This window comes from Trifolium pratense, linkage group LG6 (assembly GCF_020283565.1).
Source record: "Trifolium pratense cultivar HEN17-A07 linkage group LG6, ARS_RC_1.1, whole genome shotgun sequence".
NCBI lineage: Eukaryota > Viridiplantae > Streptophyta > Magnoliopsida > Fabales > Fabaceae > Trifolium > Trifolium pratense.
The window spans coordinates 35,541,571-35,557,513 of record NC_060064.1 but is presented as its reverse complement, the minus strand read 5'-3'; the positions used below and the strand labels follow the sequence as shown (position 1 = coordinate 35,557,513).

At 33.7% G+C, this 15,943-nt stretch overlaps 2 protein-coding genes across 4 annotated transcripts; one reads left to right on the top strand and one right to left on the bottom strand.

Moving 5' to 3' along the window:
* Positions 1–7,906: 7,906 nt before the first annotated feature.
* Positions 7,907–9,539, bottom strand: LOC123892585 (DNA ligase 1-like). 3 transcript variants are annotated; one of them, XM_045942403.1, is made up of 3 exons: positions 9,324–9,539; positions 8,896–9,148; positions 7,907–8,369 (listed from the first exon to the last, which is right to left on the bottom strand). In XM_045942403.1, the coding sequence occupies exons 2-3, from the start codon at positions 9,124–9,126 to the stop codon at positions 7,992–7,994; spliced, it is 609 nt and encodes a 202-aa protein (XP_045798359.1). In that variant the 5' UTR covers positions 9,127–9,148; positions 9,324–9,539; the 3' UTR covers positions 7,907–7,991. The 3 variants fall into 3 exon arrangements, with proteins under 3 accessions (XP_045798359.1, XP_045798360.1, XP_045798361.1); XM_045942404.1 differs by lacking the exon at positions 9,324–9,539 and having other exon boundaries at positions 7,907–8,144; positions 8,175–8,369; XM_045942405.1 differs by lacking the exon at positions 9,324–9,539 and having other exon boundaries at positions 7,907–8,141; positions 8,175–8,369.
* Positions 9,540–15,180: 5,641 nt separating this feature from the next.
* LOC123890804 (GSH-induced LITAF domain protein) lies at positions 15,181–15,943 on the top strand. Its single transcript, XM_045940505.1, has 2 exons — positions 15,181–15,437; positions 15,571–15,943. The coding sequence occupies exons 1-2, from the start codon at positions 15,244–15,246 to the stop codon at positions 15,785–15,787; spliced, it is 411 nt and encodes a 136-aa protein (XP_045796461.1). The 5' UTR covers positions 15,181–15,243; the 3' UTR covers positions 15,788–15,943.

The window sequence follows — 15,943 nt, the reverse complement described above, 5'->3', positions numbered from 1 at the left end:
GCCCCGGGGGCACTATTTAGCATTTGCCTAATTTTTTTTATATTTTTTTTGAGTTTATGTGTGCCCTTTATCCCAAAATATAAGTAAAATTTGGTGTCTAACTAAGAATTTCACATCACTGATAAAAGGATAAATGTTTAAAAATGGTGTTTAATATAGAAAAATTAACAAATAATATTTGTGAATTTATTAGAATTATTAAATTCAACAAATATATTTATGAGATAATTTTGGCCAAAAAAATCTTGTTGATTTGAAAAAAAAATTGTTGAATTATATTGATTTTGTGAGATTTTATAGACTTTTTTATAAGATTTTTTACGATCAAAATAGTGAATAAAAAAGATAATAATAAATAAATTATAAAATCCAAATAAAAAGCTTCTTTCTCTTGTATTGAGTGAATAGTGTGTTTTTATTAATTTCACAAATTTGTAACTCAATTTCTTGTGTTGGTTGAATAAAGATGAAGAAAACAATAACTCAATAAAAACAACCGATGAATAAAAATCGTTAGAGTTGAAAAGTGTATTAGTTTATCAACGTTAACAATTAATTAATTTTTTTGCAAAAACAAAGTGAAATGGATTAATCAAGGCAAGGCAATACAAGTCGACAAGACAATACATGACAGAAACCAAGGAACCCCATTACTATACACCCATTGTTATTTTGTCCAAAAAAAAAATAATACATCAATTGTTGTTAAAATCACGTTTTAACTCGTCAACTCATTCGATTATACATATTTAGGTATGAAAAACGTGTTAAATCGGATGTAAACTCATTTTCTAGTAAACTCGAGGAAAAAAACGAGTTTACAACGAGTTAACTAGGTCAAACTCGCTGGAATCGTGTAAACTCGTTGCACGAGTTTACATGTGATTGTGAGTTACCTTTAAAGACCCATTTTCATTTTTGACCCATTTTTTTCTAACCTTCAAAATAAATAATTTTTCTCGGCTCCACCTTCATTAAATTTGATCTTTGGCTCTAATATTGAAAATTTTTTATCATATGGAAAACAAATTGATGATTTTGGAGATGAATACATCGATGAAGATGATGGCGTAGCCTTCTAGTAGAATTAAACTTTTGAAAAAGTAACTCTAGTTTTTTTTTTGTATACTTTAACTTTTTAACGATTTTAGAAACTTCTGAACCTTCTTATCTAGAGTGTTATTTGGACGTTTATATGATTTTGTGGGTAAATAATATATTCTAATTTATGAATGGTTCGGTTATGGGTCTGGGCCGGGTTTATTTTGATAGATCGGTTTAGGGGAATGTTGAAGCTTTTCTGTAGGGTCCACATGTGGGAATTAAAAGCTGCAGCGTTGAATTGAATGGATGGGACCAAAGGCTCATGATGAGGTGATGATTGTTGAATAATGTTTTTGTCGGTTTTTTGTTGAGAGTTTGGCGGCTAGTTATGCTGCAATGATGGTTGGGACAAGGTATTAAATGTAATTGAATTCTGGTCAGTTTGGTTTGATGGGTGAAGAACGACTAGGTTAGGTTGTGACTATTGGTTTTCCAGGTCAGATAATTGATGGCCATTGATTGGTGTAACGACTGGGATTATAATTGAGTGATTATGGTTATTATTGGTTGCATTAATGTTTGCGTCATGACTGTGTGTGAGACCCCCGATGTAATTGTTTGCTGTGTTTCTCCCACCACCACCAAAATTTCGACTACCACCGCCTTCCTCCATTAGCCACTGTGACGTCCGCCGTCCGTTTCGTCTTTGTGGTTCCGCCCTTAATTCACTAGACCATTCTCACACTCCATCATCAGTCTCCTTAGCAAAACGGACTTCACATTTGTTCTCAGCATGCCCCATGATTCCACAGACAAAACAAAAAGACCCCCAATCTCTCATACTTGAACTTGACTGTGCACCATTCTCCTCCTTTGTTCTTAACTCGAGAGTCCTTTTTAAGTGGATGGCGAACATCAACTCGAACTCTCAGTCTCATGTATTGTCTCCAAAAACTAGAATTATTGTTTTTGTCATATTCAACAAAGGCACCAATATAGTTAGCCAGTTTCGTCCCCACTTTCTCCGCCATGAGTACCACCGGAAGATTATGCACCTGTACCCAGAAGTCAACATGGTACAGGGATATTCTCAATTTGAACTCCAAGTTGAATTCTCTCCATGATTAGCATATGATTGTCGAAAATCCACGGACCTCCTTGTAGAACCTCCTCCATATCAATAGCATGAGCAAATTGGAACAAGAATAAACCTGTTTTTGCCTCCTTAATCTTCACTCCTCTCACTAGCCTCCAGAGATCTGCCATTGTCACTTTCATGGAGTTGACATGAATGGGCCGATTACTTAAGAATCTCCTAATAAGACACCACATAAAGTCCACTTGTTCATCTCCCTCTTCCTCCATGTCAAAGATGAATCCATCCTCTTCCTCCTCCGCGTGAATTGATAAGTCCTCCAGATTAAGATTAGCCATGATGCGCTGGATGAATTTGTGTTTGTTAACTCGAAAAATCTATCTCGGCAATTTTGAATTATGAAAAACAAGCTTCTCAATAGAGAAGATAGCAAACCCTAGCAGAAACTAGGCACTTGGAACATAAAAGGTTTTAACAACCGGCCTTTTTATCTGAAAAAGCCGTAGCAATGCCGTTTTGCACTTGTTCGTGAGAAATATTTCGTCTCAGAGAGTGTTACACGATCGATCTCAGAGAGTGTTGAAATTTCCACTCACCAGATATTAAATTTGTGTATTTGTTGTTTTCTTCTATTGCTTTTTTTCCTTTCTATTCTTATTCACACGAATTCCTCACACGAACCATTCATAAATTAAACCAACCCGACCCTAATCCTAGCCCTTCTGATCCGAATCACAGCCTGAATAGAAACGAGAATGAAGACATGGAGGTATGATAGAGAAAAAAAAAAGGGGGAGAGAGGAATACAAAAAAACAAATGATGGGCACTCAGAACAAATCCAACATTTTTTATCGGCAAGTCCTGACAGCCAGGATTGTCGAGGCCAATGATTGTGCTAAGCTGGAATTATCGGGGGTTGAGCATCCCGAATGCAATTCCAAACCTTCGAAACATAGCTCAGGGTCACCGACCAGATGTTCTATTTTTATCTGAAACGCTGTCTAAAACTCAAAAGATGGAGAGTATAAGAGTTATGCTGAAATATGACGCTTGTCTTTCGATAGATGTGGAAAGTAGAAGTGGGGGTCTTGCAGTCATGTGAAGGGATACTGTAAAGTGTAGAGTAATGAATTACTCTAGAAATTTTGTAAACATCATTGTGGAGGATGAGGAGAGTGGGGATTGGAGATTAACGTGCTACTATGGTTATCCAGAACGTAATCGGAAATATGACGTGGGACTTACTCAGAGAACTAAGGGATATGTCACCATTACCTTGGTGTGTGATTGGAGATTTTAACGACCTCCTATCACAAGAGGACAAAAAAGGCCAACACCCGCATCCCAATTGGTTATGCTCGGGGCTCAGAAACGCGGTTAACAATTGTGATTTAACTGACATCCATCTGGAAGGGTATCCATACACTTGGATTAAAAGCAGGGGGTGACCATGTAATTGAAGAACGACTGGATAGAGCCTTAGCAAACACAGAATGGCTCTCTTTATTTCCGAATGCAAAATTAATCAACCTCTTGACGTCACACTCTGATCATAGTCTGGTCCTCCTCCAATGTGCCCCGGTGATAAGACAAGAATATAGGTATGCCTTTATATTCGAGAATTGCTGGTTAAAAGAAGAAGATATTGATGAAGTGGTGACAGAAGGATGGAATAGAGGAGAAGGAGTTGAAATTACTCATAGGCTCACCCATTGTGCGGATAAACTTCAAAGATGGGGGAGAAGAAAGAAGAAACGTTTCAAAGATGAAATCATGGAACAGGAAGCTGAAATGGAAAGGTCTAGAGACAAGAATGATGCGGCAAGTGTAGCACAGTTTAAACAAGCCCAACAACAACACGCTAAAACACTTGTTCAAGAAGAATTATTTTGGTGGCAACGGGCCAAAATGCATTGGCTCAAAGAGGGGGACCTAAATACAAGATTCTTTCACATGTCGGCCAATGTAAGAACAAGGGTAAAAAAGATTGAAAAGTTGAAGAATGAAGCCAATGAGGTAGTTACAAGGCAAAAGGATCTGTGTGAAGTAGCAAAGAAGTACTTTGAAGATTTATTCCATCTGAAAGGAGGCGTTCAAGAACCTGTGTTATCACACTTATCCATCCTAGAGCATCGGAGGATGACAATCAGTTTTTGGAAGCACCTATAACAAAAGAAGAACTTAGAAGTGTCCTCTTTCAGATGCAGCCCAACAAATCACCAGGACCCGACAGTTTTAACCCAGCATTCTTTCAGCAATTCTGGAACTTATGTGGAGATGAAGTTTTTGCAGTGACTAAAAATTGGTTAGAAAGAGGCTACTTTCCTTCGTCCTTAAATGAAACCAATATTTGCCTTATCCCTAAAGGTGATAATCCAGTTTATATGAGAGACTACCGTCCGATCTCTTTATGTAATGTCCTATACAAAATGATGTTTAAGTTGCTTGCTAATAGGCTGAAAAGCGTTTCTTGTCAAATGTATTTCAGAGGAGCAATCAGCCTTTATGGAAGGGAGGTACATTACTGACAATGCTCTGATAGCTATTGAAATAATTCATGCATTAAAGAGAAAAACTTAAGGTGTTAAAGGGGAACTTGCTCTTAAAAAAGATATAAGCAAGGCTTATGACAAAGTGGAATGAAGTTTCTTAAAGGGTATTTTGAGTAAGATGGGTTTCTCGGAGAGATGGGTGCAATGGATGATGTTGTGTGTAAGCTCGGTTAACTACTCGGCTTTAGTGAATTTTGAAAAAGTAGGCACTATTCATCCAGGGAGAGGTCTTAGGCAAGGAGATCCTTTATCTCCATACCTTTTCATCTTGGTGGCTGAAGACCTAACATCTCTTATTAACAAGGTGGTGGCTAATGGAGAACTACACGGTGTGAAGATATGCAGAGGGGCACCTTCAGTGTCCCATTTACTTTTTGCTGATGATTGCTTTATTTTTTGCAGGTCCAATTTATCTGAAACCAGGAAACTCATGGAGATCCTAAAAACCTATGAGGAAGCATCCGGGCAAGAAATTAACCTCTCAAAGTCGGAGATATTTTTCAGTCGCAACATCAGTCGTGCAGCCCAAGAAGACCTTTATAAATTAATGGGTGTTAGGCATGTGTTAGGTACGAGTACCTATCTTGGCTTGCCTTCCATGGTGAGCAAGAGTAAGAAATCGACTTTTGCATATATCAAAGACCGAATATGGAGAAGAATTAATTCTTGGTGGAGTCGTCCACTCTCTAAAGCTGGTAAGGAAGTCATGATTAAGTCGATTTTACAAGCTATCCCGACTTATGTTATGAGCATCTATATTTTTCCTGATTCTCTAATTAATGAGATAGAAAGAATGATCAATGTTTTTTGGTGGGGTGGTGGAAATGATAACAAAGGTATCAGGTGGATGGCATGGGAAAAGTTAGCATGCTCAAAGGAGGAAGGTGGCTTAGGATTTCGCAACTTCCACTTGTTTAACATGGCAATGGTAGCAAAACAAGGATGAAATTTTATCACTAAACTAACCTCTTTGGTATGTAGAGTTTTCAAGGCTAGGTACTTTCCTCACTCTTCTTTCATTAATTCTAAGGAAGAAAATATAAAAAAAATATACAACTCAAAGTCACGTGTATTCTTGTATTTCATAGGTCAATCCTTTCTTAACATAGAGCACTGCTGTTTGGAAATATGATGACACATTGTAATGTTCGCGCCTTCGCGGTGTAAGGATCGTATACCGTTTGCATTCAACACTTTTGACTATGTACCACCAGATGTTGTAGATATTATGAAAAGAGTTTAAAAGGTTATAAATATCAATATTGCGTCGCCTACGCCTAAGTTTATGAATATAGTTTGTCAAAGATTGAGTTTTACTATAAAGAGCGCATTTTATTGCCCAACTACCTTTGATAATAATAATAATAATAATAATAATAATAATAATAATAATTATTATAATGATTACTTAATGAATACGCAGGTGATACTGTTGTTACTTTTAAAGGAAAAGGATATATAAAAGGTGAATTGAAGGTCGTGGGTTGACGGGTGCTTTGTGCTTGTCCTCTTGAAATTAAGAACTCCCAACCTCTTGTAATTAAGTGACTCTACATATATTTTTTCTAAAAAATCTATAATAAATACAGTAAATACTATTAAAATGATAAAATAAATATTAAAATTTGAAAAAATATAAAACAAAATGACTATATATGCATGTAGATGGAAAGATAAAAAGTGGCACATGCAATGCAGTTTTTTTGGCTGTGTTTTCTACTCGGTCGCAGACCCCCGGGGGCACTGAAAGATTCCAAGAACGGGAGACAGAGAAAGTGTGGAGGTTTGGTGCAGAATTCTCAATGCATAATGAGATGAACGGAGATGGTCCAAGTAAAGACTCTGGGTGTGTCTCTGTCTCATTGGTATAGCTGGAGACTGTGACCAAAAACAAAGGAATCTTTACTTTTGCACAACAGTAGGGAATCTGCGGATAAAGCCCCAGTGACAGTGGCATGGCAGGAAGCAGCAGCTGTGTATTGTTTGTTGTACTACATTCTTGAACTTAACTCAGTTGACAGGAACATTACATTATATTACGTGGTGTTGGAGTTCAAACTCTAATCATCCCACTTATCCACCTTAAAATTTTTAGTCACTAAATTACTTGGAAAAAAATTATAACATTAAAAATCTGCCATTAATTTACTAATATGTTATATAATTAGATATGTGAAAATATGGTGAGAAAGAAAAGTAGGTTAACATGCCACTTGAGGGCACATTTTTTTTTAAGGAAAACTTATAATAAAAGGACAAAAAGTATTTATACCTATTAAATTTTTTCATCTCACTTACTTACCTGAAGAGTAAAATTCTAGTCACAAAACTACATGACCCAAAAACAATTATTTATATCGTTGTATGTATAATATAATATTTTCACATTTATTTCTATAACATGTGTACTTGGTACATATGTACATTACCATTTTTTATAACTAAATCAAGATTATAATGACATCAAAAGGATCAAAAGACATCTCAACTATGATGTATATTTAACTTTTTAAAAGTTAGAATTATTGTATTTTTCAATTCAAAATTTCTAGTTTTAACTTGTTTAACATTTGTCTTTAGGAAATACATTAACAAAATCCTAAATATTAAATTTAAATGATTCAGGAATTTGTAGAAAGGTTGCTATTGAATGCATTTAGCCTAATAAAAATAATAATAATAATAATAATAATAGAATAATAATTACTACGAAGAATGGACACCGCCCTATGCTGCATATTTATAAAAAGAGTTAGGATCCGTCAAGTGTCAAATTAAACTTTAACACCAAATTTAAAACGTTCATTTTATTTGATCGAAAGACCAATAATTATTCATTATATCTAAATTGAGCAAGTTATTTATTAAAAAAAAAATTTTACAGTTGTCCGACACATGTTATACGAGTATCTTACAGGTGTCGGATACCGATTAAATTAAATCAAATAAAGGAAAAAATTGAGTTTTTTTAGGACACCAATCTAAATTATCCGACACGTATCGTACGAGTTTCATACTGTGTTTAACATCGCAACACGCATAATTATAATGGTGTATGTGCTTCACAGAGAATAACACAGCAAAAGCTACTGTGGAAAGCGCAAACACGAGGAAAAGGTCTCTTTGTTGAAAAAATAAAAAACTTGATCCTAAATAACGATGATAATAATAATAGTAATAATAATTAAAAAAAAGAGGTAAGTTCACTGAGAGTGGCAGGGAAAATGAAATAAAATAGTAAATATAAAAAGAAAAAGAAAAGGAGAGATTGATTGAGAGTTGAGATGGAAGGAATGAATCAAGTTTGGGATCGATCAAAGTGGAGAAGTTGACCATTACATTTTGGGCAGTCTTGACCTTGCTTTGGCACCATGAAATACATCAGACACCTCTTGCAACCACCAACTACAAGAACATTCTGCTGTTTCTCTTCTTCTTCTTCTTCTTCTTCTTCTTCTTCTTCTTCTTCTTCTTCTTCTTCATATAATAATTGCTGCTCATCTTTCGATATTGAACACTCAGATGAACACTCTTCTTCTTCACTATCTTCTTCGTACCAACTCTCTTCTGACTCATCATCTTCTTCTTCTTCACACTCCCTTTCTTCTGCTGCTCTTCTTGGATCCTCCTTTGCTTTCATTCCGTTCCTCCAGTTTATGTAATAAATTTCTCCCGTCTGTACTAGCAACAGATCAATCATACAGAAACAAAAACAAGGCGAAGAACACAACACATATTAAAACACAGTAATTTTCTTCATCTTTATTAGATTAGATGAGTCAGTCACGGATGGATCATTTTTTGTTACAATTTTAATTTCCAAAACACAACAGAAACCAAGAAAAGTTGCATTGCACCTTCCCCTATAAAGCAAAAGTAAAATGAGAATATTATTAAATTAAATATATAAAAAAGCAAGACAGTAATCCAGTTGTTTATTTTTTCTATCTAGCTAGCTAGGGTTTTTGTCTGTTACTGTAGCTAGCTAGCTAGCGTGCGCTGAGGACTGTTGTTATTATTGGAATTAGAAAGAAGACATTGGATACAGAGATCGATTTTTCTAAGTGTAATTACAGTAATAATTAAATTTAAAAAAAAAATTAAGAAGCGAGTGATTTGAGTTGAGACATTGGGATATTTATTTATTTAAGTGGAAATGAAATGAAATGAAATAAAAATAAATAAAGGGGAAATGAAAGAACCTTCAAGTCCAGGCATTGTTCCCAGTGGTAAGGGAGGGAGATGTGGGAGTTGAGCTCTAACGCAGTGTCTGAGCTGCTGGTGGTGGTGGTGGTGGTGGAGGATGATGATGCATCTGTGGTTTTGTCTTTCCTCTTACTAATCCTCCTCCTCCTCCCGTTCTGTTGTTGGCTGTTGTTGTTTAGGGAACAGTTTTGAAGAGACCTCTCTAAGGAAGCAGTGATCGCCTCCATATTTGGGGATATGCCTGTCTGCCTGCCAACACCAATTAATAACAATCATATGAAGAACAACAATTTACTAATTAAATAACCTACCTAGCTAGCTAACATTAATTAATATCGTTATCTATAGTATATTGAGATGCGCCGCTATTACCTGCGCTTGCGAGTAAAATCAAATGAAATTAATAACACACACACATACATACCTTTCTATTATACTCCCCCCCACCAGAGAGAGAGAAAGACTTTGTTGTTGTTGTTGTTGTATGCAAAAGCACTTAATACAAGTGCCAACGCTGCCAAGAGAAAAAAGAAGAATTAACTAACTAAGCTATATCTTGTGGCTGGCTTCAGAGACTTTGTCAAGGAAAAGAAAAGAAAGAGATTTCATTCAGATTGGAGAGCTACGCACTCAGAATGGAATATTGTCACTGTTAAACATACATACATACATTCCACACGCCCTCCATATGCGCGTGTCATACACTCCTATTAACCGAGTGGGTGGGTGGGTGGGGTTGCTTGCACCTGTCACTTCCAGAGAACCTCTCTGGCTTGCATTTTGTCTCGTCTACCTTCACTGCTTTGCTTTGCTTTCGCTGCCAACCTCACACGCCACTTTATATTTATTTTTATTAAAAAACATTATTATTTAAGATGTATTTATATTTTTGAACAAGTAAGATGTATTTATATTATGTTAAACATTCAAACTAATGGTCAATTCTAACATCATCAAAGAGCGAAGTGGTACATGATGCACAAGTTTCTAATAACACTATAACGAATACGAATTTTATAAAATCTATTGTTGGATTAAAAAATTATATCATATAGATCATCCATAATTTTTTTTAGAAAAATTAAAAATCATTTGATATGTTATTGAGATCCGTCAAGATTAACAGTTTATGAGTTTTTATTAAACACCGTTAATTTTGATGGGTCTTAATAACATATCAAATGATTTTCAATTTTTCTAAAAAATATTATGGATAATCTATATGATATAATCTTTCAATCAAACGATGAATTTTGTAAAATTCGTATTCGTTATAGTATTATTTGGAACTTGTGCACCATGCACCACTTTCTTCACTCTTCCATGATAGAAAAAGCCCAAACTAATATAAGTTTATAGGCTTAATTAGTAAAATGTTTCTTAAAGACAATTTTAATTTTAGATTGGTCTCTTAAAGAAAAAAATATTCGAATAGGTTCCTTAAAGAAAAAAAGTCCGAATAGGTCCTTAAAGATATCTCCGTTAATCAGTTTGGTCCCTAAAAAAAGGTTCGAATAGGACCAAACTGATTAACAAATTTTTTTTCTTTAAGGGACCTATTCATACCTTTTTTTCTTTAAGGACCCATTAAGACATTTTTTTCTTTAAGGGACCAATGTGAAACTAAAAATATCTTTAAGGACTATTTTACTAATTAAGCCAAGTTTATATTATGTTAAAAAAAAATCGAAATTTTGTCAAGACTAAAAACAAATCATAATTTTTTTTAGGATTAAAACATACTCCCTTTGGTCCTATATATATGAAAATATTTAGTTTTTACATTTATTTTAGAATTGAAGTGTCTAGACAATATTATAGTCTAAATACACTATTTTTATAATAAATCTAAAAAGTAAAAATTTTCTTATATAACCTTTAAAATTTTTCAAATTCCCCAGCTTAGCATCACATTCGCAACCAATCTTCAAATTCAAATCCTCCATGCATTCTAAAGAGTAAAATTATTCTAACAAAAAAATAAAGGGTAAAATTGAAAAACAAATTGATTTGTAGAGATAGAGGTATAATTGTAGGTGTGGGAGAATTTTTTTTCCTAAATTTTACTTTTGAATAATATATTGTAAAAAAACTAAGAGATTTATTTTTCCCATCCTACTGATTATAGGGTGCGCCCTACGAAATTACCAGACTAGCTCTGTCTGTAACTTAAGTAACAAAATATTCTTTGTGGCTTAGTTACCGGATGTGTAATTTATTTACCAGCTGATGGTGCACACCCTACCAAACCACCCTATTACGTTTTGTCGTCCGCTACTTAGGTAGCGGAAGTACATTTGACAGAAAAATAAACAAAACAAACATAATCAGGAGGATGGGGGGAATTGAGCACCGACTGTTCCGCTACTTAGGTCACGAACGTGAGGCGTAGAATGTTTCGCTACTTAAGTAGCGGACGACATTTGACAAATACCAGAACAAACATAATCAGTAGTGGGAAATTACTCATTTTTATAACGTCCGTTAAGTAGCGGAATGGTAAAATGAAAAACGCGTAAGGTGCGCGAGTAATTAATAGAATGAAAAAAGTAAATCTCAAAAACTAAAAGCTCAATAAAGCCCATGCGAAAAAAAAATACACAAAGAGACTAGGAAGTGGAATATCTCCTATCCACACCCCTGAAGGCTAGCGTGACCACTTCTCATAGTGTTAATTCATTCAACTTTGTTTTTGTCAACCAAAAGAAATTATTCAACTTTGGCTCTGTTTGGTAAAAATAGCTTATGACTGATAAACTAGCTGATAGCTTATGGCCGATGACTAATGCTTGATGGCTTATAGCTTCTAGCTTTTAGCTAATAAGCTGATTGAAGTGTTTGGTAAAATTAGTAGTTCAACTGACTGATAAGTGTAAAATGACATATAAAGACATCTTTAATTCATTAAATTTTTTTATCAAATTAATAATATTTAAGATACTTAGAATTTTTGTCAAAAAATAAAATACTTAGAATTTAATATTTTAAGTTTATTTTATTTTTTTGGTACAATATTTTAAGTTTATTAATTCAATAAATATATCTTTCAAATATTATTATTAAACTAATTTTTATATGCTGATTTTTTTTAAAAAAAATTATTTGCATTTCAGTTGATATACTTTATGAAAAAAAATAACAACAAAATATATATATTCACAATATAATATAATGGTTAATTATAGTAAGGTACGTTGTTTAAAAAAAATCATAGTAAGGTACGTACTTATGAATCGATAAAAAAAAATATGCTTGCCTTCATATTTGAAAATAGATAATAAGACAACGTTAAAACATACTATATACATGTGATTTTAAAAGAAGTAACGTTAAAACAAGTATTTACTTATTTTATTTTAAATTCTAATGATAATAAATTATAAAGAGTAAATGTCGATTTTAGTTAAAATAATAAGGTAAAAGAGGAAGAAAAAAATGAAAAGCTAGAAGCTATAAGCTCAGAAGCTACTTGAAATAGCTTCTGAAAAAGAAGCTAAAAGTCAGTAAAATAAGCTAAAAGCTCTTTCTGAAAAGACTGTTACCAAACAGGTCTTTTAACTTATAAGCCATAAGACAAAGTTAAAAACTAGTTTTTTGGCTTGACAAACAGACACTTTGTTAACTTAAACAAAAGTTAACTTCTTAGATTAAAACTTTCCCCGTCATCAAAAGTTTCCTGTTGAGTTTTACTTTAGGAATTAAAAATGGACAAAACATCATTTTTGTTTCTAAAAGTGTAACACATTCTCATTTTTTTTTGGTACATAACACATTCTCATATTTATTTCTGAATCAGTTAAAAACTTAATTATATTCTATACTCTTCACTCTATTCGTAATTTTAGTCCCTAATATTATTATGAACGTTAAATTGGTAAAAAATGTTGACGTTATAGTTAAAATTAAGGACCAAATGGTATGCCAATGTGTACATCAAAAATGAAAGAAATTTTTCACCCTTCATCATTTTTTAACATCTCTCTATATCTATATTGAATTCATATTTCCTGTTATAATAACATAATGTAACTGTTAGGTTTCAAGTGTGAATAGATTAAGTTTTGCATTGACGATGAATAGATAAAATGTTAGATACATAAGAGAGGTGACTTGTGTACTTAATATTTTAAGGTTTGGTGCATATGTGACGTCTCTCTTGTGGTCCTAGACATTGACTTGTTGTTTCTCCAACGCTTCCCCAAACTCTCCAACAAGTGGTATCAAAGCCGTGGTTCGGCTTGGTGGTGGGAGTGAGACTGAATTATGGTATTGGATCAACTATAGGATGTGAGGACTCACACTTGGAGGGAGATTGTTGGGTTTTAAATGTGAGTGATTAAGTCTCACATCGACTATGAATGAATAAAATGTTGGATATATAAGAGAGGATATTTAATGCCTTAAAATTTTATGTGAAAATGTGACGTCTCGTTCTCTTGTGGTCATAGAACATTGACATGTTTCTTCCGACGCTACCCGAACTTCCCAACAGGTGATACCAAAGCTGGGATTTGGCTTGTTCGGGAGTTTTTTTTTTTTAGTCTCAAATCTCAATTGATAAATTTCTATGTTCTTTTCTCTGATTTTGGCTGCAGATATTCCGGGGTCTTGCATACATATATAATTGCTGAATAGCTGACTTTTATGTTACATGAAACTCATCAAGTTTACAAAATACTAAGGCCTTGATGAATTGATTAGAGTTCTAACATTTTGAGTTATTATTTGTGCTCCATGAAAAGGATTGGTAGCAAATTAATTGCATTGATGTTGCATACTAGACTGCAGAATTATACATGTGAAAATTTGGGTGTACTTTTTAATGTTGCTTCTAGTTGGTGGTGGTTATTCGATGAACCTATTGAATTATATGCATGTGCAAGACTTGGCTTTCACTGAGGCTATTTATTTTTTTAATTTTTATGATAATTCCTTTGGAAAATAATTTTCAGCCATTGCCAGCAAAACACTTTGTCTTGTCCCATTAAGCTATTGAGCATTTGATAATGCCCTCTGTTGGATAAGGACCATTGGTCCAACATTGCTCTCATCCCTGTCAAAGAATAACTAGGAAATTGACAATATGAGAGACAAATGCAAAGGGGGGAAGAAAGAGTTATACTCCCATTTCAGGTACGTTTTGCTTTTACCTCCCTAGTCAAGGATAATTTACCAATTATTACATTCAATTGTGTGCACAATCTAATAGATTTTTAAATACATAGTCAAGTTCCATAGTGATCTTTACGATTTCAGTTTGATATTATTCATGGTAATTCAGTTTATGTATAATTTTTTTCAAAAACAGGGAAGTATTCTATGATGTTTGCATTGAAATGGATAGAGTTTATGAAATGCAGGCTTTATTTTATACACTACATATTTGTCCATACTCTTGCAAATGATTAGAAGCCCAGCACTGATTTTATATTCCTAATCTTGGTCACATATGCCGATCTTGTAAGGAGAGATAATAAAGAGATAGAAGAGATCGAATGAAGTATGAGTGCGTTTTATCACCTAAAAATAAGATATTGAACTTATTTTAAAATTGTTCTTGAAACTAGATAAATTGAGGAACAAGTGGCCGAACAAAAATTGAAATTATTGTCTCCCACTAGATATTTTTTGTCTTTTGGACAAGTTGTCTAAAAATACTAAAATATCATTTTATTCATCAAACATCAAAGACAATTTATTTATTCAATACCTTAAAAAATTTATTTATTCAAATACTTATATCTTGTATATCAAACGGACTCTATAAGATTTACCTTCATTTCAGTGCCATGTATACATCACATATACAGATTCACTGATGTTAAATAATGATGCAGAAATTCACCGATGTTAAATAATGATACAGTAATCGATCATAGACGTTGATTTAAGATATATAACCGTTCAAGTTTTATAATTCAAAAGGATTTCATCCGCCAATAAACTCAGATTTTAAAATAATACAAGTCTAACAATTAAATTAATCTTACTAGCACCAAAATTCTATAGGACCGTAATCTCCTCTGTTATATGGTTCAGTAAAAAAAATGTTGGATTTAATTTAATATTTTCCCATAAACCGGGTAATAAGATTCATAGTCGGTTTTGACATTTGAAACACCTTTTTGATCAATGCATATATATCTGGAAGGGTTGAAGTTGAGAATAAGGTAGAATTTCCACGTAGGCGGCTGTGCGATCTAAAGCACAAACAAACAAATAAATAAACGCGTTTGGAGACTTGTTGACCTATAAATATAAATATAAATATAAATATAAATATATATTCCAGCTAGCTAGCTAGCAGCGTATAGTTAGTTAGTTGTGTGAATTGAAGAGAGAGAATGGGGAGAAAAGAGGAAGAAAAAGAAGAAGTTGTGGCGGTGGGAGTAGCAGTGTATGAAGGGAGAGGCATCATCCCTCCAAACGCGATGGTAGGAGATCCCAAAGGTATTCCCATCCAACAGACTATTTACAGAGATACTCCTGCTCCCTTCAACTGCCCTTATTGCGCCAACACCTCTCTCACTATCGTCAGGTTAGTTCATTCTGTTTATATTTCCCTTTTATCAATTCTTCATAATATTCCTATTATTAATCTTGATTGAAACCATAGGTCAGAATTTAATTGTGTGTTTGATTTTAATTAATAATTTAAAAACACACCGCAGATCAAAGCCTAGTCTTGCTGCATTTGTTGGATGCTTGATGCCAATGATGCTTGGATTTTGCTTTCTTTGTCCTTCAATGGACTGCCTCTGGCATAAATATCACTACTGTCCTCAATGCCACCAAAAGGTCGCTGATTTTGAGAAATCAGATCCGTGTGTTGTCATGGATCCACCACACTGGACGCAGGAGAGCTTTGCATTGGCTGCAAGATATTAATTAAGTTTATTATATTAATTATATGTCTACATACATACATACATACATACATACCTACATACATACAATGTTTGCTTGTTACTTTAGTTTAATTATCATCTACTTGTACATTTCTTGTGATTCAATAACAATGTTTTCTTGGTGCTTATGGTTCTA